The sequence below is a fragment of the Peromyscus maniculatus genome, chromosome 7 (genome assembly GCF_049852395.1).
Source record: "Peromyscus maniculatus bairdii isolate BWxNUB_F1_BW_parent chromosome 7, HU_Pman_BW_mat_3.1, whole genome shotgun sequence".
NCBI classification, from domain to species: domain Eukaryota; kingdom Metazoa; phylum Chordata; class Mammalia; order Rodentia; family Cricetidae; genus Peromyscus; species Peromyscus maniculatus.
The window spans coordinates 83,912,442-83,935,642 of record NC_134858.1 but is presented as its reverse complement, the minus strand read 5'-3'; the positions used below and the strand labels follow the sequence as shown (position 1 = coordinate 83,935,642).

At 41.1% G+C, this 23,201-nt stretch overlaps 1 protein-coding gene across 12 annotated transcripts in view; it reads left to right on the top strand.

The window, feature by feature from the left end:
- Myo6 (myosin VI) overlaps positions 1–23,201 on the top strand; it is a 143,401-nt gene that overhangs the window by 42,907 nt on the left and 77,293 nt on the right. For 11 of the 12 annotated variants that reach the window (XM_015998632.3, XM_015998631.3, XM_076576773.1 and 8 more), the window contains exons 2-3: positions 15,766–15,907; positions 19,563–19,632. In XM_015998632.3, coding sequence (XP_015854118.1) covers positions 15,791–15,907; positions 19,563–19,632 — 187 coding nt within the window. In that variant the 5' untranslated portion in view covers positions 15,766–15,790. Of the gene's footprint in view, positions 1–6,985; positions 7,030–15,765; positions 15,908–19,562; positions 19,633–23,201 lie in introns of all 12 variants that reach the window. The other variant, XM_076576767.1, reaches the window with a different exon arrangement.

Genomic DNA, 23,201 nt, shown 5'->3' with positions numbered 1-23,201 from the left:
CGATGAGTAGGGCTCTCTACAAAGGATTAGTGCTTTTTGATTCATTTGCTTAGTGTGGGTATTATGTGAAACTTTTCCGGGGAGACAGGACATACACATACACCCACTCATCCCAGATAGGGAACTCATGACAGACAAAAATAGCCGTTCAGCCAAAATCCAACCTAGTGAACTAATGAGTTTTTTGTGTGTTAGTTTCAGGAATATATGTTAGGGTTTACTTACAGGAGCATAGACAACTCATATGCAGCTACATCACCAGAAAGCTCGTGTCAGCATGGGGATAGTTCACAAAAGCTGCAACTGGGGGGGCGGGGGTTCTCTGCAGGATTTGCTGGCCGCCTGGCAGATCCCAGAGCCTCTTCTCCCAGCCTCCTCCCCAGCAGCTCTCTGCTGCTTTCATCACCTCGGGAAGAGGACTTTGTGGAGCTTGGAAGTTTCAGCTTTCCCAGATCCACGAAATCTGTTTCCTTCCTAGTTTCATGAGGCTCCCCACTTGTTGTTGGAGGGAATCATGCTACATAACAACAGGCACAGTGTCATGTGCCACATGGGAATCTCTGTCCACAGCTGTGTGTTTTAGGATCGTAATGAGCTGTGGATGCCACTTTGCATTTATGCCAGTGACGCTAGCTGGTCATAGTCAGCCTCAGTGTCGATTTCCAGCTGTCCTCTTGGTTAATATTTCAAGGTAGGTGTAAGTAAGTCACCCCCCTCCCCCACATACACTTTTGACTCAGTTCTTCAAGTTCTCTTGTGGAGCTGAGAGATGATGATCATCCCCTGTAATCACTTCATTCTGCTGAGGAACACAGTCTTTGTCTAAGGACCTCCAAATGCTCCTCCTGACCCATGTGGTGGCTGGAAAGGAAGATTGGATTCCCTGACAGGAACTGGCTGGAATTGCTGTAGCACAAGAAGCTTGTTTTGGAATTGCTGTCTGGATGTGTTGACCTCCAAACATCATTTCTTTTGGGCTTTAGGCATGTTCCCCCTGGCATTGCTGTTAGCGTGTCCAGTACCATTAGGTATTGTATACAGCAACCCACATCATTTTAACTTTGGGGTTTAAGAGTGAGGTCCCTTGGCTATTAAAAGGAATACTGATGGTCATATATTGACAGTGTGGCCAAATACAAAATAACAGTTCCAAAAAGGAGTTGGTGAGGGACTAGACTAAAATACAGTTTGAGGTTGTAATAGTGGAACATATATTATACCAACAGTGCCGAAGAATAAAAACCCTAAGTAATTCCTGTTAGATTTATAAATAGGACTTGTCTTTGCATTTAAGAATTTAAGAACTTTTATTTCCTTCTTTTGGTTTTTTGAGACAGGGTCTCTCTGTGGAGCGCTGGCTGTCCTAGAACTCTCTTTGTAGACCAGGCTGGCCTCAAATTCACATAGATCTGCCTGCCTCTGCCTCCCCAGTATTGAGATTAAAGGTGTGTGCCACTGTAATGTTCCACTATTACAACCTCAAACTGTATTTTAGTCTAGTCCCTCACCAACTCCTTTTTGGAACTGTTCTTTTGTATTTGGCCACACTGTCAATATATGACCATCAGTATTCCTTTTAACAGTCAAGGGACCTCACTCTTAAACCCCAAAGTTAAAATTAGCCTGGCTAATTTTAAACTTTAAAGAAAATTGTGTATGCATATACTACATGTGTGCAGGTGCTCAGGGAGGCCAGAAGAGGATATCAAACTTCCTGGAACTGGAGTTACAGGTAGTTGGTTTTGAACCACTGATGTGAGTGCTGGGAACTGAACTTAGGTCCTCTTCAGGAGCAGTACATACTTTTAACTGCGGAACCATCTCTCCAGCTCCTTTGAAGTCTTTTAAAGTTTGCATCTGTGAACAGCATTGTCTCTAAGATGTTCCTGAGGCTGTGGAGACTTGGAAGGCAGAGCTTTTTTAACCTAGTGCATAATCCACTAGGTTCTTTCCATCTGGGTGAGATCGGCTTCTATATACCCTGAAAAATGTCAGCAAACATCACTGAGTGGAATCTTATCGTCTGCCCTTTTCTCTGACTATACCTGTCTTTATGCTAGGTTATGGGAAGATGGTGGCTGAGTTCTGCCTGCTGGGTCATCATAGAGAGAGAACAAATAGGCCTAAAGCCTTTTGAATTGTGGATGTCACAGTCTTTTTTTTTTTCTTCACTAAGATATAAGAGAGTAGAACTAAACAGTTAATGTCTGCCTTTTTTAGAGCCATGAGACATGAGGTTCTTTAATATTCTTTTATGAATCTGCTTTGTACAACAGCATCTCAGCTCCCCTGTGTACCAGCCACTTTCAGTCTGTTCCTCTGTGGGTGGCCTGCTCCTGTACAGGCAGAGGCTGATGTTTAACTGTGGGCCCACTCAGCACAGCCAGTTTCAGAGCTGTGGGTGGGACTCCCTCATTTAGGCGGATTCCCTCCTTGTAGAACTGGTAAAGCCCTGTTTTTATAGAACTCCACTGAGAGCACCTCTTGCCTTGTGACCTGATCCCCTGCAGCTGTGGCTGCTGGTATTGCCTCCTTAGAGTTCTGTCTTGTCTCCCTGGCTTCTCTCAGGTGGCAGGCCAAAGTATTATCCCTCAGGGCTAAGTCTGTCAGCTGACATTTATCTGTCTATCTATCTATCTATCTATCTATCTATCTATCTATCTATCTATCTATCTATCTATCTATCTATTATAATCACGTTCCCCCCCCCTTTTTTTGTCTGTATTTTGTCTCTATTATTGAAAATTCCACAAGGTAAATTTAAAAGTTAACTTGAAGTTTCTGGGATCCCACTTCTTTCTTCTGTAGTGTCCCCCTAATATTTGGACCATATTGACTTATTAAATAAACAGTATCTGACTATAAGATTTGAAAAATAACATTCAACTACAGTACACTTAATCATACCATATACGCACAACACGTGTACACATACACACTTCCTCCCCCACACTCATGAATACATGTGCCATCTTTTAAAAGTTTTACATTTTCTAAACCTTATCATGATTAGACCTGTGATGTGCTTAAGCCTTCTGGTTTTGTCCTCATTTCTTCCTGTTTCTATTTTGGAACAATCCCTTACCCTTGAATAATGATAATTTATCATTTAATATTTACCACCTAAAAAGTGTTTTTTTTTCTTTTAGTCTTTCCAAAAATCAGTATATTTTGTACCCAGAGCTCCTGTAAATGAATTATATTTGAAACACAGGCAAAACATATCAATAACCCTAATGGTATTTCTACTTGTTCTTCAAGCAAAGGCAGGATGCAAGCCTGGTTGCCCCTGCCCTTATTTTATGGTTGAGTCCTTTCCTTCAGTTACATAGACAGGCACATAAACTCATCCTTACCTTCATTTCTGTTGCTGTGATGAGACACCTTGACCAAAAGCAACTTTGGGAAGAAAGGGTTTATTTGGCTACTGATTTCAGATTATAGTTCATTATTTCATGGAAGTCAAGGCAGGAACTTGAAGTATTACACCAACAGTCAAGAGCAGAGAGAATAAACACATGGTTGCCTTCTCCTCAGCTGGGTTTTCCCTCTTCTGCAGTTCAGAGCACAGCCTATGTTGCCGCCCACATTCTGGTGGGTCTTTCCACCTCAATTAACAATCAAGACACTCTCCTAGGGACCTGCCCAAGGGCTAAAATGGTCTTTTTAATTCCTCGTTATAACTGTGTTTCCTAGGTAATTCTGGCCTGTGTCAAGTTGACACTTAAAATTAGCTATCACACAGAAAAGGCTGTCTAAATGCATTGTGAAAGAGACCTGGATTTAAATTATGTTTACGACAGAATGAAATGTGCTAGGACCACCTGCCCATGTGATATATTTTCTAAGCCTCTACATAGGCTGATCTGGAAGCAAGGACTTGGTTTTAAATGACCACTTTTTGATTCTTTTGTCCCAAACTTTTACAGTTATATCTTAAGTATCTGCATCTTAGTCAGATATGCCCAAGATAAAGACTGCTTAAAGAGGCAGTAGTGGTGTGTGTGTGTGTGTGTGTGTGTGTGTGTGTGTGTGTGTGTGTGTGCATGGGTGGGGCTGAGACCATTGGAAGAAAGGCAATCGCTTCTACATAATGCCATCACTGTGGGTTAGAATTTACTCCATAAATGCTTGCATTTAGATACATAGACATTTTAAATTAAGCATTCCAGGAATAGTAACTTAGCTTACAATAATCTAAAATATGTAAAAGTGAAGTGAGTAGCTACAGATTTTGCTGCCCCATTGTTTTTAGAAATTCTGAGGATGGATTGAGTTTTGCCCTATGCTGTTTTAGAGACAGAAAAAAAGTGGCACAATGGCAGTTGTTGTGACCACACACCATAGAATTGAATCCAAGTGTCCTCAGTAGAAACAAAGTAGAAAGTTCACATCTGTATGTCTTTGGGGTGTAAGAAAGGCCCAGTGAAAGCCAAATTGTTAGGAGATGGAGCTTTTTTCTCTTTTTCCCACTGAGAGATGCATGGCCAAGGGCAGCTAGCCTAGGTCAGCTTCACCTTCTAGAGGCTTCAACTAGCCTGCTGAAAACAGGACAGGATTTTCCTTTCTTCCTTGAGCAACTCCTTTGATCTTATCATTGCAGGTTTCTTTCTCTTGTAAATATTTAATTACATTTATTTATTATTTGTGTGTGTGTGTGTGGGGGGGGCGGGACGGGGAGGTGCGCATGTTCCATGCATGGTGCATGTGTAGAGGTCAGAGGACAACTTTCAGAGAGTGTTCCCTCCTGCAGTGTGGATCTCAGGGATTGACTGAACTCAGGTCGAGTGGCTTGGCAGCAAATGCCTTTACTGTAAATGCAAGCCTTCGTTGTTTTGAGGAAGCTTGCTACTGTGAGCCGATCTATGTCTGTGGGTCTCTGCTGGAACATTATAATCCTTTGGCAAGATCAGCAGAAGATAAGGGAGCAAACAATGCTGGTATCCTCAGGCACAGGATAACTTTGCATGGCAGAGCTCTGGAGAGGATGCACTGCTGTGTATTCTGGGAGCAGCAAGGAGCCATCATGGACGAAGCTCAGGGAGTGTCGAAACAGTGAGCATCAGAGGGCTTATGAACAAGAGGCAGCATGTGTGGAAGGTTAGTGGGCCACTGCACAGTTAGGTTTTTATGTGAGTAGCATTATGGAATGTGTAAAACCAAAATGTGATATAACTTAGGTGATGAAGGAGTCAAAATTGACCCATGTCCTTAGAGCTGATTGTGAATTGGTAAGGAGGAAGCAGGGGAACCAGGCAGAGACATTCTTGTTATCTTGGAAAGAATATATGGACTAGGCCCTGGTCGGAATTGGTTATACTGAGATTAAGTCAGATTCTAGATCAAACTGGAAGCCGCCGGAGGCAACAGGGTTTGCTCAAAGATTATGCAGGTGGAAATCAAAGATGACTTCAGAGTTTCTGACATGTGCAGCTGTGACCTAAAGCTGCCATTTTATGAGAAGAAGAGTACTGAGAAGAAAACAGATTTAAAGGAAGATAGAAGTCACGTGTAGGGTAGGGAGAGAGAGATGGCTGTTATAAGAAGTCAGGGTATAGGGTAGGGTGAATTAGAGATGGCTGTTGACTAGTAGTGGTTTCAAGCAGTCCATGAACTCTAGTTCACCTGAGAGGATTATGTTCTGACTAGAAACTTGGGCATTAGTAATATATGTTCAAAAGAATTTTTATTATATATATATATATATATATATATATATGTGTGTGTGTGTGTGTGTGTGTGTGTGTGTGTGTGTGTGTGTGTGTATGTCCGAGTTTATGTGTGTGCTGAATGTGAGTATTAGCATTCAGAGGTCAGAAGGGGGCACTGGATTCCCTGGAACTAGAGTTTGGGTGCTGGAAACAGAACCTGTGTCTTTTGCAAGAGCAGCAAGTGCTCTTAACTGCTAAGCCACCTCCCCAGCCCCATTATTAGATATATTTAATAATATTAGTGCCATTATTGGTCAGAAGGTTCAATATTTTAAGACTAGATGAGATATTTAAAGTGAAAAATCAGAGTGGGTGGAGAAAAAAATTCCAAGAACTCAGTCTTAACTATTTCTAACTTGGACAAATCAGGAAGACCAGGAATAGTGGAACGGGTAAGGAATGAAGGAAGATTTTGGCCACAGGAAACCAAGAAAGGAGTTGAAGCAGAGTAGGAATAAAATCCAAAGAGTCACATAAGTGATAACGTGCTTCAAGGAGGAAAGAATCCAGCTTGTCAGTTAATGCCTCATGTTCATGAACTCGAAGATTGAAACTTGACTGTGTGATTAAGCAATGGTCATTGGTCATCTTGGGGGCGGGGTTGAAGTGTACATTGGACAGGAATAGGTTTAGGAGAAGATAATAAGTGAGAAAATAGGGAGACTGGAATAGAAGATTATGGAATAGCCCAGTAGCAAGAGGGAAAAATTGACCATGTGATATTGGGCAAGAGGAAAGTAGGAGAAAATAGGGAGAAGGGAGAACATGAGATTCTATGAAGTTTCCCTTGTGACTGGGACAGGGTTGGGTAAGTGGAGTGGATGAAGAGATGGGGTCGTAGAATGGTCTCTAAGAATGATTTGGCTCTAGTAGTAGAACAAGTTTGAATATATGGGCACACAACCATGCTAATGAGTATATAGTGTTATGAGAGCTTGAGGAATATTTAATTATGCTTAAAACAGAAAAATTTGCAGTTTTGGACTTTGCTTAATAGATATTGTTTCAAGTGGATGCTACATAGTAGAGTTAAAAATAATTCAAATGGCCTCTGAAAAGAAATTTGAAAAGATAGTTTAAGTTTCCCATTTTGTACAGTATCTGAACACATTTGTGATACTATGACATAGGACATATATGATACACATTCATGTTGCACATGCATATATGTTGTATGTATTTAGGTTTTTATGTAGGCAATAGGAGCTAGAATTTCTCTTCTCCAAGACAGGTAATAGACACTGATCTTCCACTTTTTTTTTTTTTTGCCTTAGATCTGACTATTGGGAGTTTCTCTGGCTTACTCTGCCATACAGTGGTAAGACCCTCACCCCAGGGCATCCTGCCCTGTACCCTGTAGGGTGAAACACTACACAAGAGGCCAGGGTGAAGGCTATGTGAAGCTGACTCTGCTGAGGCTCTCCAGCTAGACTCCTTCAGTCTAATCATGTTTTGATCAAATGTCTTAATGTAGTCATGCTGATGTTAAGTCTCCATAAAAGCCCAAAGGACAGAGGAGACTCTCACACCTCACCTGATGCATCATTTTATCTGTGTCCATACTCTGTGTCTGTCTGTCTGTGGTATATGTGTGTATTCAGGTGTGATTGTCCTCATGTGCTCATGAGGTCAAGATCATCATGCTTCACAAAGTAATCAGTGACAGAATCTATCATTTAACCTGCGACTCTCCAGTTGGGCAAGGCTGACCGGCAGCAAGCTCCAGAAGTCTCCCTACTTCCCTCATCTTCCATCCCCAGAGCTGGGGTTTGCACAGGTTCACCTCGACACCAAGCTTCTCTACGGGTACTGGGGATCCAAACTGAGTTCATTCTTGAGCAGCAGACACTTTGCTCTCTGAGTTATCTCCTCAGCTCCCTGTAATATATTTTATAAACCTTCACGTGTAAATCAGTGTTCCCCTGGCTTATGTGAGCTGCTTGAGCAAATTGAGAACTCAAGGGTGTTTTGGGAACTCCAGTGGACAGCCAGAATGTTGGAAACATCATCTAAACAAGTTAGGGCAGATGGCACTAAAGCGTTCATGCTGTGCGCTGTGACTCTAGCCAGGCAGGTCAGAAGTGAATGGGACTAGTGGGTAGCCAGTCGGTATCCACTGCACAGAGCTGATGATAGCCTTGCTGACTGGTAGTGTGAGTCTCGGCACCTTTTTAGGTCAGCCACAGGAGTCTTTTGTGTTGACGGTGATATAAGAATAGAGTTAAAAAACAAGTGTAACCACTGCCACCTGATGGAGTCAGTGCATCCAGAGGCAGAGTGACTGCCAAAGAAAGCTTTTTTGACAACAAGCTGGCCGTTGGAATGTAGCAGGCTCTTGTCTTCCAATGACCATCTTACCCTTTGCCCCAAGGGGCAATGTTTTATAGGGATTTTCAAAGGAAGGTGTGTAGGTTCTAGACAGGTGGGCTACCTTAGTTGTCCATTGTTCCTAAACAATGCCTCTGGAGGATAGGCTACAAACATCCCCTCTTGCTTACTTAGGTCAGTGAGCAATGCTGTCCATGGCATCCGAACAAGCACACATGATCAGGTCAGCGAGCAGTGCTTTCCATGGCATCTAAAAAGCACACATGGCCAGGTCAGTGAGCAATGCTGTTCATGGCATCCGAACAAGCACACATGATCAGCTTCTGTGTTGGCAACAGAGGTTTGTGTCTGGTTGTATTGGTGCTTCTGGCAGCACACTTCTGGGTGTGACTATCTCTCATAACTTGGGACAGGTTCTTCTCAGGAAGAGAGGATCTATTTGTGTTCTTGTTAATGTCAGTGTGCTGTAAATCTCTAAAAGACAGGCTTTAGCAAGCATTAATCTTCCAGAGGAAGGATAGGCAGGAGTGAGGAGAAACTCTTTGTGATTGGAACTTGATGTGAGGAGCTGTCCTGTGCTTTCACAGGCAGTGTATTGTTTCTTGATGTAGTACTTGTGTGTTTTTTATTGTTATGATATTAAACTAGAGAACAATGTTGTATTACATTAACAAATCTTTTTCAAGATAATGACATTAACCACTGATGTAGACAGGAAGCTCCTTGAAACAAAGCCATGTAGTACAATGATTAAGAGTTGGATTTGGGCCGGGCGGTGGTGGCGCACGCCTTTAATCCCAGCACTTGGGAGGCAGAGGCAGGTGGATCTCTGTGAGTTCGAGGCCAGCCTGGTCTACAAAGCGAGTTCCAGGAAAGGCGCAAAGCTACACAGAGAAACCCTGTCTCGAAAAACCAAAAAAAAAAAAAAAAAAAAAAAAAAAAAAAAAAGAGTTGGATTTGGATCACTGTCATCTGTCAACTTGACAAATCTAGAGTCACCTGGGAAGAGGGAGCCTCAACTGAAGAACTGACTCAATAAGGTTGGCCCGTAGGCAAGTCTGTGAGGCATTTTTTTCATTGCTCAGTGTTGTAGGAAGGACTTGGACCACTGTGGACAGTGTGACCCCTTAGCAGGTGGTTCTGGGTTTTATAATAATGCTGGCTGAGAACTAGCAAGCCAACAAAGTGGCATTCTTCCATGGTGCCTGCCTGTGTTCCTGCTTGAATGCCTGCCCTGACTTCTCTCAATGATGTGTTGTGACCTGGCAGTGTAAGTCAAATAAACCGTGTCCTCTCAAAGCTGCTTCTGATCAGAGGGTTTAATCACAGAAACAGAAAGTAAACTGGGACAGTCACTCAGTATTCAGTGGTCATTTTTGCATGTCTTTCTTAGTTATCTTTGTTTGGACAAATGTTTAAACCTCCAAACCTCAGTTCCTTATAAAAAGGGACAAGAGCCACCTGGCAGAGATTTAATAGTTAAATGAGAGAAAACATTCACTTCACTTATACTGACTAGCATTCATAGTTCTGGAAGGTCCTTTGCATGCATACCAGAGGAGAAAGGTAATCATCAATGCTACCCATCGACAAGCCTTGTGACCTACAGTGGTGACCTACCTTCAAGATCTACTGGCACAATAGTGGCACAAACACTATGGGAGTAACCAGCCACTTCTAGATTGGCTCTGAGGCACAGTCTATGAGATGAGATTCATATCTGACACTGCTAAAGTGACCAGGAGCCTGAGACTAGAGAGGTCACAGCCCTAGGGGAAAACCTAGTACTAATATTCTGCTAAAGGAACGTAGCAATACAATGACTCCTAATGACATATTGCTATACCCATAGATCAGGGCTCAATCTTCATCAGAGAAACTACTTGTAGTGAATGGGAAGTAACAGAGACCCACAAGTGGACAATGTGCAGAGACAGACTTTGGAGCACTCAGCTCTAAATGGGATGTCTTTATCAAATCCCTCCCCTCGAGGCTCAGGAATCTATTCAGAAGAGGAGGCAGAAGCATTGTAAGAGTCAGAGGTAGTGAACGACTCCAGGGAAATAGTGTCTTCCAGATTCAGCAGGACGAATGCACATGAAAACTTACACAGTGACTGTGCCAGCACCCACAAAAACCTGCACGGGTTCAAGACAGACGCAATCCCAGCACTACAGGGGGGAAGTGCATACAAAGCCCCACTCCAAACCAAGAAACTTGCAATGTTTTGGCGTTTTTTCATCTTACTGGATTTTTTGTTTTGATTTTCATTTTTTTTCAGACAGAGAGAGAGAGAGAGCGAGAGAGAGCGAGAGAGCGAGCATGCAGTTGGGAGGAGAGGGTCTAGGAAGAGTTAAGGGCGAGGAAATGTGTGGTCAAAATGTGTTAGATGAAAGAAGTTATAAGAATGTTCAAAGTATCTTAATGTAATGTCTAGCATGTGGTGAAGAGTTTGTGATGCATATGATTTGGTTTTCTTTTATTAGCTGAATACCTGTTGTGAGGAAAAATTGCTTTATTTCCTGTTTTTTATCTAATGTGTGCATGTAAACCTAAACTCACACCCAAGTTAGTAGAATTGAAAAGCATCTTGGTCTTGTGAATTATGAGGGAACTTGATTGCTGTCCCATTTCAAGCCTGTTTTGTGATAGCAATTCATGCAGGAGTTTGTATCTAAAATATGATTTGTGATCTTGTCTTTGAAAATCTGTAAGAAAAATTGTATAGCTAATCTTAACAATTCGGTTTGTATAGTATTTGTAGTGATTTTTTTTTTAAATAGTGTCAGTTAGCCTTGGTCAGTAGCTCTATGCATGAAATGGTCATAGACTTAACTTTAGACATTGAGTGATACCTGTAGGGTCTCAGTGGTCAGTCACCAGGACCAATACATACCATCGTCATCCAAATGTGCAAGAGGGGGTGTTATAGATCTCTCTCTCTCTTTTTTTTAATGTTTTACACTAAAAATCAGTTGACCTCTGTATTTTTCCATCATAATCTAAACCTAAAGCAGTGGCTCATACATACTATGTGCTCAGGAAATGTTTATGAAAAATATGAATAAATGAGCACAAATTCAAATTCTTCATTCAATTGATGTTATTTTTGGAGCTTGTTAATCTTGAGATGTTTTCTTATTCTTTGTCCTTATCTGGATTTAGTAGTGTTTGCTAGCTATAATTTTTATTTTTTAGAAAACCAATGTGTTCGCAATAAATTTCAATGCTAATGTTTAATTAATATATGATACCATGTAATAATAATAAAGCAAAGCCCATATTTTCCATAATGAACTGAAGAAGAATAACCTGAAAATATTTTTAGGAAGGTGTTTTCAGAGGAAGTTGAGGAATAAAGGGGATCTTGCTTAAATGTGTTAAGGAATTTTGGCCTACAAATAATCTCTTGTGGGACAGAAGTGCTGGGTGGAGGAGAGCATTGGGTGCATGCAACACGCACCAGCTGTGGCCAACTGTTAGTGCCCAGTTTTCTCACGGTGTCTGGGCACCAGGAAGCTAATAGCCCTGGGGTACACTGATACAGGTGAGAGAAGCTGCCAGTGGAAAGCTTTGTGCCAAAGGTGTATGCCAGGGGCTACCAGATACAGGAGTAATCTCTTCAAATGGAAAATTTGATACATCTTTCTTCTCTTCACTGCCTCCCCGCTAAGGTCTGCTACCACAGGGGTTGGTACCCTTTCTGTTTATCCTTCTTCCTCCCAGTCATTTTCCTGTTAGACAGCAACTCCCTGAGGCCAGACATCGTCCTCTTTGTCCACTGTTCGCCTCTGAGCACCTAGTTATATGTGACACACAGTAGGTACTTAGAGAAACAGGAAGAATAAAGGTCTAAGCAGGCCTAGGAGTTTCTGCTTGTTCTGCTTAATGCTTCTTTCTTTTTTTAGTTATTTGGTTCTTTCAGCCCAACATCAAATTCTTCTAGCTTCTGCTTAATCTGTAATGTCTAGCTAAGAAAGCACAAGGCATTGCTATACCTCACAACTCGACTCCTAGGGGTCATTGAAGGTACTGGTGACATGCAGGTGGTGGCTCACATTTTGTAGAATGAATCTGTCTGCCTTGCACATGGCAGACACTGTTGGACTCATCACTAGTCCAGGGGAAGATGAATGTGGATGTGTTTGTGTTTATGACTCCTAACTGCCAGTAAGTTGTTTCCTAGGTAGGTGAAGGCCCCTGGAAAGGCCAGGGGTACCTTCTGTAGCTTCCTCAGCGCCTTTGTCGATTGCTTCTAGTGGTTCTGCCGTGCTTACTCAGCAAATACAGTGGAGACTGAGGCGCAGCTGATGGACGGCATTTGCCAACCCAGTGTGAGGCCCCGGGCTTGATCCCAGCACGATCTTCATAAATACATAGTTTTCCGTTAATGACGGTGTCTTCCCCAGTGACTTTGGGAATGTTGACAACTTTAAACTCCCACAGTGAAAGCCAGCAAAGCTCACTGACTTCTTTGCTCAGTATTCCTGCAGCCAGACTTCCTTTTAGTTTCCATGAGTTTAAGGCATTTCTTGTGGTAGTGCTGAGAATCGAGGCTGCCCTTTTATGGATCACTTTATAGAGTGTTTTGTTGGTTTATTTATTTGATTATTTTGAGAAAGGTCTCATTATGTAGCCTAGGCTGGATTTGAGCTTGTGGTGATTGTCCTGCCTCAGCCTCGGAGTGCTGAGATTGTAGCTGGGAGCCATCTTGCCTGGTTTACAGTGCCGTGAGGTACTCTGCACATGTGAACATGCGTAGTAAGAATGAGGGCTGTCAGGAAGGGTTTCCTGAAGGATTTTCTTTTATAACTCTTTATTTATTTACCGTGTGTGTATGTTTGAGAGTGTACCCACGTAAATGTGCCGTGGCCTGCATGTGGAGGTCAGAGCACGGTTTTCAGAACTCAGGTCTCACATTCTTCCACAATGTGGGTTCTGGGAGTTGCACTCTGATTGTCACCATTGGTAGCCATCCCCTTTACTTACTGAGCCGTCTCACCAGCCTTGACAGATTTTCTGAGAATCGCTTCACTACAGATTTAGGGCCGTGATGAAGAAGCAGAGTTAGGTATGTGCCTTGAACCTTGCCATCTTCACTGAAAAGTTGCAGAACATGGTTTAAATCGAGAAAGCGATTTGAATAGTTCAATTTACCATTCTATTTTTGGATTTGTGCTTTGCTGTGTGATTTTAACCTTGTCAGAATTTTTTTTTGTTGTTTTTTTCGAGACAGGGTTTCTCTGTGTAGCTTTGCGCCTTTCCTGGAGCTCACTTGGTAGCCCAGGCTGGCCTCGAATTCACAGAGATCTGCCTGGCTCTGCCTCCCGAGTGCTGGGATTAAAGGCGTGCGCCACCACACCCGGCCGTTTTCAGAATTTTTAAAAGGATAATTATTCCTAAATGATCACCACTGTCCATTTCTTTATGTGTATAGAAGACTGCTTTCAAATTATTAGTGGTTTTAAGGAGAGGATATGGGAGGGCAGGAGAGGTATGACAAGGGTCTATTAGAGCGGTGATCTCAGTTTTATGTCACTTAATCCCCACAGCAATTCTGTAAGGTAAGTGATACTATCCCACCACTGAGATAAGGGTAAGGATAAGATCGGGGAGGCAACTGGCTTAGAACAGTCGGTAGTGGAGCAGAGTTTCAAGCCTTGGTTTTAGGAGAATTCAACTCTTTCCAGTCTGTCATCTGTTTCCTCTCCCGGGTGCTGTGAGCAGTTCATTCATGCACCAGTGACTGTCTAGTTGTGTACATCATGCTAGGCCTTAGAGGGAGCAGTAAATAAATGGTCTGTGTCCTGATGGAATTTCAGTGGCACAGTGAGATGGATGTTTTAGCAGGATTGGTGCTAGTCTGAAGATTGGCAAGAGTAGAAGCAGGTAACCTCTGTAAGAGTAACTGCAGAAACCCCTGTGAAGGCAGTGTTAGTCTGGACTGTCAGAGGAGATGCAGGCAAGTGGGAGGATGTGGGATGTCTGTGGCAGGGAGAGTTGGTAAAGTTAAGGGGTGATGAGAATTTGGAAGGAGTTGGAAGAATTGAGAATGACTCCAGGTGTGATTTGGATTGAGTGGTGTTGCCTTTACTAATGCAGGGAAGAGCAAGGCAGGATCCAGACCAGAATAATGATGACAATGCAGCTGCTAGTTGTGTTATATTCCAGTAGGCAGGCAAACATCTGGGAATTCCATGGGAATCTGGGATGATGAGAGCAGTTTGAGTATGCTCACATACAGATGGTATATGATGTCATGGGAGTGGCTTCAGTTATCTAGGGAAAGCAGACATGCATATAAGACAGTAGAAGCCTAAAGCAGAGTTACCAATTTACCTTCTGTGGAATCTTCGTTTCATTTGTTAACTTAGAATTACATGTAAATGTAGTAGCCCTTCCTACATAGAGAAGGCAGCTCATTCTATAGCCAGTGCATAGGAAAGATTAACCACCAAGCACACTGCAAGATGCCAACACCTGAAGAGCTTTCAACTGGACGATGTGTCTCTGTGTGACTCTTGTGAGGGACTACATCTCAGAGTCCACATGGGATCTTTGATGGAGCTCCCAGATACACAAGAACAAACAGTATGTTACATAAATAGCCTGTTCTTTAAGTATAGGTGAATAGTGAAAGAATTAGGTTCCCATTGAGATACTGAAAGTAGAACATCTAGGTTCAACTTGCTGGCAGATTGAATCATACATTAGTTTTATAATATTGAAGCTCCTTAAAACAAAACATTTTGGGTAGCTTGTGCCCTTTGGGTTACTTAGCAGGCAGAATTATAAATGTTAACATCATAGAATACCAAGAGTGAAAGCCTCATAGGAACAGTTAAAAATGGGATGTCTTCAGTGGGCACTACCTAGAAACCACTCAAATATAAGATAACTGGTAAACAGTATAATGCTCAGTAGACCCACCCAGCACTTTGGTTGACTGTGCTGAGTATAGAAATGCTTTTTAAATGAAGGAAGCCAGACAGAAAAGAATGCAGACCGTATGATCTCATTTCTATGAAGTTCAAGAACAGGCAAAAACTGAGGACATCGGAGATGATGCCTGAGCAAAGGGAGGCGTGGGAACTGTAGGGGGACAGAGATGCTCTGTGAACCGAGGAGGGTGCTTCTTAGATGGTGCATTCATCTGTCCAAACTCGTTAACTTACATACTTAGATTTGTTCACTTCACTGTGACTTTTAAATAAGCAGCAAAGTAAGAAAATGAAAACATATGCTGAGCAGTTGTGTGGGAATGAGACTGGAGAGTACATGCATGCTGTCTTAGACTCGGGGAACCCACAGGAAGCCTCCCCCACAACTCTTCAGGTCCAGAATTATTCTTTTTACACTGTGTTAACTTTGTACCATAGAGATCTATTCCTACAAGAGTACTGAGCAACTCCACATTCCTTGAGGTGGTATTCTAAGTGACCTTCAGATCACAGGTGTAAACTGTGAGCATTTCCATTTCTGAATGTACTCAGGTATACTCACAGCTGAAGGAGGGAGGTTACAGGACTTACCTGAGGGTGGAGCAGCCTCTGCCTTCCTTATCTAAGGTGGACAGAGGACAAGAGGTAGCAAGATGGGGGGAGGAGAGGGGTAGCAGGTGTTTTTATGACTTGAGATTTACTTGTGCATGTATAAAGGAGACACGGTTTAAACAATATTTTCACAGTTATTCATGTTTCTTTTTTTTCTTTGTTCCTTTGAACAGGAGATAGTTGATTACCTCCTTCAAAATGGAAGATGGAAAGCCCGTTTGGGCACCCCACCCCACAGATGGATTTCAGATGGGCAATATCGTAGATATTGGCCCTGACAGCTTAACAATTGAACCTTTGAACCAAAAAGGCAAGGTGAGTTTCTCAGAGAGATGTCAAAATGTGATCTCTTTCAGATACAGCCCCCCCCCCATATATATTTCCCCCAAGAAAGGTGAGAATGAAGTAGATATTCCTGTCATGGTGGAGAAACCAAATGTCTGGTAATGTCGTTGACGTTTTGGGCTGACTTCCTTGATTAAATGGGAAGTGTGTACTACGAGGAAACAGGCTCCTGCAATAATCTGGAACCTAACATTCTTAGTTGTGTGATAAAAGCCAATCCGTGGCAGCATTGTTATCCCATATGCCACACTATTATAATCACTGGTGTGGCTGTGACGTAGTCAATGTGTGATGAAGCAACCATGGATGATGTGACTGCTGCTATGATGTCAAGTTCTTCTTGGGAGTTTCACCTTTCACATCTTCTCTCCTTTTCCTTTTTTTTTCCCTTTTGTTTACTTAAACTTACTTATTTAAACTTATATCGTATAGAATTTGGGTAAATATCTTTGTAGTAAGTAAAGACATTTGACTCTTAAACCTCCTATATATTGTTTTGTTATGATAATGTGTAAAATATACTTTAATTCTGTACATACATTATTTACTTCCTTTTATAAAATCTTAGACATAGACTAGTCAAGATTCCTAAGTGACCAGGAGTTGTGATTTGCTTACAGCCAGGCCTCCAATGTAGGCATGTATCTTTCAGTTTTCATGAGATTGGCTGTTTCTTGGTACCATAGCCTCACAGTTTTAAGTCTAACAAATACTACTATTAAACATTTCTTCCGACTAAATATGTGCATGTAATTTCTGTTTACTTCAGGCTCTGCAAATACCCATGAATAATTTACATTCTACCAATTCGTGGTTAACTAATGCCATATGACTGCCATCCTTCTGGGAACCTTAGAAAAACAAGGTGGATCTCTCATGAGGTCTGTTCAGAGAGAAGACTATTCTGTTACTGTAAACAACCCAGGAACCAGAATGCATAATATATAATGTGCCATGTTAGTGGAGGCCAATTAAAAATGCCTTCAGGAAAGGAAAGATAAAGTGTTCTCATTTTCCCTCATTAGTGGTACCTGTGTGTACTTACAGCATACCACCTATTTTAAAAGTGGGTTTTTGAAAGTTCACACACAGTAAGTTTTGAAAGCTTTTGCCTTTTGCTTAACATGTTTTATAAGCACAGCAAGCTAAAAGGCCAGAATTAAGTGAGGGCTGTACCTCCTGAGTCTATTCTGTTGAGGTCTGTCACATCTGTAGGTGACAGAATAATTCAGTTTAAAAATAAAAGAAACTTGATTTAAGGGTATGTGCTTTTGTTAAATATTTTACATATTTCAATGTGTTTGAACTATGTCATATTAGTGTTAATAAGATATATGCATAGAACCAATAGAAGTACATTTTAGTTGAATTATTTTTGGGTGCATTTGCTTATTTGTTGTGTGTATGTGTGTGTGTGTGTGTGTGTGTATGTGTTTGTGTGTACATGTGCATATGTACATGTGGAAGTCGAGCATTGGTTCTCTTCTTCCACCCTGTGGGTCCCAGGAATTGAACTCAAGATCTCAGGTTTTGAGCCATCTCAGCAGGCTGGAAGCATAGTTTAAGTTATAGAGTCACATACATTTTATAAATCTACAAATAAGTCTATAAACTGAAGTCTAAATTTTCTAAAAAAAAAAAAAGCTATTTTTATTATTTGTGTGTGTGTGTGTGTGTGTGTGTGTGTGTGTGTGTGTGTGTGTTGCACAAAATCCTTTTGAGTAGAGATCAGAGGACAACCTGCGGGAGGTGGATCTCTTTCTTCATTACATGGGTCCTAGGAGATTAAGCTCAGGTCCCCAGGCTTAATGGCAGGTGCCTTTATCTACTGAGCCATCTTGCTGGGCCCTGGTTTTCTTTTTATAACAGAAAAACTTTCCTAACAGAAAAATAAAAACTTTTTGATAATTTTTTTTAAATGAAACCTTTTGTTTCCTTAGGGGGAGAGAAAGTAGAGGCTGGTTGTTAATTTGGGGCCCGGGGCGGGGGGCTGAAGGAAGAGGGAGAGGGGCTTCTTCTGGATTGTTTTAGCTTACTGTTAACCTTTAGGGAACTTGGTTGCCCCTCCCCTGGAGCATTCATTACTGTCAGGCGTCTTTTTCATTGGCTATAGTTCCTGCCAGGTTAGGACCAGGCCTCTGTTGCTATGGCCCTGACGAGTGTACATACAGTTCTGTGATAGTAGCAGCTATTTCAGAATGGATTTTCCTACAGATTCATTGCTGTGAATTAATTGTTTTATGCTATCTTTTTCTACATACTGTTCACTGTCTGGTTCATGTTGACCCAAGTTCCCTTTTGAAAGAGTGGCCTCTCCTCCAAACCTTCCACATTTATAACATTGAGGACACATGTATTAGATCGCAAAGAGTTAACTTTCAGAGTGTTGAGTTTAACAGTCTTGTAAGTTGGGTGTGACTTTGTTGTTGTCCTTTTGTGTTAGTGGTACTAGAGGTTGCATTCAGGGCATGACATATTTTACACAAGAACTTTACCCCTGAGCTGTCCCCATACCACTAACTTGGGTTATAACTTTAAATTGGAATAGTCTTGGAAGCCTGGGTTTCACTTTTTAAACTATGATCATCTTAATGTATACAGTTTGCTTACACACATAGAGTTACAAATTGTTTTTTATTTTGATACTGGAGATCAGGCCAAGGTCCTTGTACATGTTGAGCATAAACTTTACCACTGAGCTAAAACTCTAGCCCTGTGGCTATTGTCGTGAAAGAACTAAACCACTTTTCTTAAGAGTTTAATTTGATACAGTTGGCAATGTCAACCAGAAGAGTTAATTGTAATTATTTAGAGGTATAAATTTATAAATAACTGTTAAGATAGCATGAATTAAAATTTAATTCGTGTTAGATGTAATTTGAGATCATTTGTTCTCTGTTACAAGATGCTATCTTAATTCTGCAGTGTCTCCCATAGCATTTTAAGTGATGAATGAGTGCAGGTTTATTTATGGGTTAATTTTTTGCGGAGACAGGGTCTTGTGTAGCTTTGCCTGGCCTTAGCTCATTATGTAGTCAAGCATGACCTTGAATTCATGATCTTCCTGCTTGCACCTCCCAAGTGCTGGGATTGTAGGCATGTGCCACCACGCCCAGCTATTTGTGGCACTTTTAATTATATGAACCAGATATTTTTATATTGTTGACATAGTTTTATGTAGGACTTGGTGTCAAATATATTTCTCAAATAACAACATTAATAGTTTGTTTATGTTATATGTAAGTGATTATGAATGTTTCCGTTTTAAAACAATAAAATTGTTTATATGCAAACATTAAAGTGCTTTTAATTTTTGGTAAGTAGCATGTCTTTAGGATTGGTGTGTTTGTTACCTTGTTAGGATTAGTGGGTTTGTTATTTTGTCTGACTGTGGGTGTGGGAACCCGGGATACTTATTTGTTAATTGCTGTTACTGATTCATGTCTACGGTGGTAATGGACACAGTTTTTGATGAAAGTTATTGTCTTCTGAATGAGTGCTTTGTTAAGCAGTAGAATCTGTGATATACGCTAATAGAGAACACTTAGAACCAGTTGAACTCCTCGTCTTTTTTAGTATCTAAAAGCCGCAAATGCTCAAACCTTTTTGTTTGTTTGTTTGCTAGACATTTTTGGCTCTCATAAACCAAGTATTCCCTGCAGAAGAGGACAGTAAAAAAGATGTGGAAGATAACTGTAAGTATTAATTTCAAAGTTATTTCTCCATCCCATCCAAGTGTCTGCTTCCAGAAAGTGGGTTAGTGCTGATGTCACTAGTGCAGGAGACTAGGTCAGAGCACACAGGCTTGATAACAGCTCCCGGGAGCTTGGAAGGCCTTGGGTCATTCCTGTATCCCATGTGCACTTCTAAGAATGCCTCTTGAGTGTCTCCTACTGTCATTTCAGCTGTGTGTGTGAAGTTTCAACTAAAGGCTCTTCTTGGTTGGCTCTAAAGTCATTGCAAACCTCATAGTGGGGGGAGAGTTCTTAGTAATTTGGATGTTGACAGCAAGAGTCATTTAATATCGCTCTTTGGATATGGCAAACCACTATTAAACAGAACAAACAACACTGCTGAATAATTTATAATTGAAAAGTTTATTTAAGAACATTATATTAAAATATAGTATTAATTTGAATTATAGACAGACACCTTAAAATACTTGGTGAAAAATTCTTTATTCATTGAACAGGGCATATTTATTTTATATTTTCAACATTAAGAGGTAATCACACTTCAGTAGTTTGGGGTCTTCATCACTGTAACAAAACATCTGAATTAATTTAAAAAGGAGCGTGAGGTTTGTTTTGGTTTATAGATTGGGAGATTTCTGTCTATGGTTATTTGACCCCTCCATTTGTGCCTTTGGTGAGATGCAGTGCATCACGGCAGGAACATGTGTAGAGGAAGTCGCTTACTTTACGGAAGCCAGGAAACAAAGACAGAACTGAGAAAATCCCGTGTCCCTATCATCCCGTTAAGGCACACCACAGTGACAGCCTCACCTCTTAAAGTTCCCATCATCTTCCAACAACTTCAGGGGAAGCTCTAGGCCTTAACAGAGGTGTCTTCGGAGAACATTCCAGAGCCAAACCCAGTGGGCTAGTCGTGGTATTTGCGGATCATTTCTATTTACCATGGATTTCCTTAGAAGCCTCTGACCTTAAATACTCTCCGGAAGAGAAGACAAGAGAAAGATACGGGTTTATTAGTGTTTTTCACTGGGGTTTACAATTGAGTAAGCCTGAAAGACCCCAAATGAAAACACAGGTGTTGTGAAATAGTGTTGGTGTTGGGGGCACAGTGGGCTGAGGCTGAGACAGTCGTGGGTTCTGACTCAGACTTCAGTTTGGAAGCTTATGTGGCTGCTTTTGGGAAGCGCGTCTGCAAAGTAGGAGTCGTTGTGTGTGTTGCATACTAAGAGGTGATACATTCAAGGTGTTTGGCAGAATACTTGACTTCTACAGACTAAGTAAACAACAGCCGTTATTATTAGGTGTAAAGACACCATTTTTCTTCCTTTCCCAAGTTGCTAGGGAGTTTGTCTGCTGAAACAATGCAGTTTTGAGGAATAATTAGAGCAAAATAGAAAGAAAACTGTATCATGTTGAAAATAATAGAAAGTATCTTTCTGTTCAAGTTTTCTTGGGAGGCCAGTGAGATGGTTCAGTGGGTACTGGCACTTTGCGCAAGCCTGAGGACCCGAATTTGATCCCCAGGAGCCCCATGGTGGAAGAAGAGAACTGATCCCCACACACCATGTCTTGCAGTGCCCCTCCCCACAACATACATAAATGTAACAAAAATTTCCTAGGGTGTATAATGTAACAATAATCCTCTTCATATATTAACATGCTTTCCTTAGAGATATAATTCGTCTGTAGCTAAACATAATAGGTTTGAATTTTCCATCTGTTGTTTTTCCAATTAATATTTTCAAACTCTTCCATTTGCTTTGCTGTGCTATGTTTTACCACTGTTGACTTTCCCTGGCCCCAGTGGAGTTCTCTGCCTCCTCCAAGTGCTCTTACCGATGATTGCAATGGTACCATGTGGAAGCTCATTGTTCTCATCATGCAGTAGCCTGTCCTGACTTGAAGTCTCTTTTCTGAAGCCCTGTCATTTAAGCAATTTCGGTTGTTGACTTTATAATATATTTTTGAAGCCGAAGATGTTCCTTCACTTAGTCTTTGGTCTGAGGATTGTCATTATCATACCGACCTTTCCAAATGCAGTCTGCCTTATGTCTCATATCATCCCTCTATTCTGTATCACAGTGATAATGTAGTGATTAAATGCCTGATAGCTGTAGTTTATGGTTATGAACCATGTGGTAAAGCTTCATTGAAAGCAAAAGTGTAGGGATGATCATGGTCCACACCTGTAATCCCAGCACTTAGGAGGCTGAGGTTGGAGGACCCCAAATTCAATAGCTGGGTAGCAGGACCCTGCCTCGAAACCAGCCAGCCAACCAACCAACCAACCAAGCAAATACCCAGAAGTATTTGTTATCTTTTAAAGCAAAACTGCTTTTAGCTTTAAGTTCCATGTGTAAGTGTTTTATATGTAGAGATTAATATGTTAGTTTTACATTTTTACTTGATTGTTGGCATTAATAACAGAATAGAAAAATAATTCAGGGGTAAATTCAGCAATTAAATAGAAAATAATAGCACAATTTCATGCTGAATTTAAGGTACTATTGTTTCTGTTGCCTATAACATTCCTCATGAATATTCCTCATGCCAGATGTTGAGAGTAAGTACCAAGTATAAAATCAGCCTAGAAGTTTTCCCTTCAGTCTTAGTCATGTGATGACTTCTACAGCAAAATATACCTATCGTTGATTGGCCTCCATGATGTTGAAATTGATGGTGTGTCCCCCCCACCTCTCACTGAACTAGAGTTCTAGTCAATAAACAGGATCTGAAATACTCAGATAACATCTAGTCATTATTGCAAATTTAATGAAGCCACAGATGTTCTTCATTAAATATTTTTGGTATGGTATATATCACCAAAGTATGTCCAAGGGAATAAATTTGTGTTTATATTTCTATGATGTCTTACTTTTAAAAGTCTATTGACTAACATGCATGAGGCCCTGGTTCAATCCCCAACACTTCCAAAAAAGAAAAAAACAATCTGACAAAAAAAAAATAGTCTTAGATCTTTCTGACAAAAAATAGTCTTAGAGCTTTCAGACAAAAAATAGTCTTAGAGCTTTCAGACAAAAAATAGTCTTAGAGCTTTCAGAAGTTCACTGTCATGGCTTGGCTGATGAAGGTCCTTGCAGTTAAAGCTTGGCATCCTGAATTCCATTTCCCTGGTCCATGTAAAGGTGGATACTAAGAACCACTTCCACAAAATTGTCCTCTGACCCACTCAGTGCCGTGCCATGTATCCCCCATCATGAACGCATGTGTACATGCACTAAAAAAAAAAAATGTTATTTGAGGTGTGGTGGTACTCACCTTTAATTATAGCTCTTATAAAGTGGAAGTAGGCAGAGCTCTGGGGAGTTCAAGGCCAGCCTAGTCTCTATAGTGAGTTTCAGGCCAGCCAGAGATGCATAGCGAGACTCTGTCTCAAAAAAATACTGTTGTTCCTTTGACTATAGTTAAATCTATAAATACTTAGACATAAAAAGTAAGCACTCTTTATGAAGTAGTGCATGTAAATAGCCAAGCCAAGTAACCCTAGGGCTGGCTATCAGAAGGGGGGAGGATGAAACTAGGTGGTGCAGGACATTGTTTCTGGGACC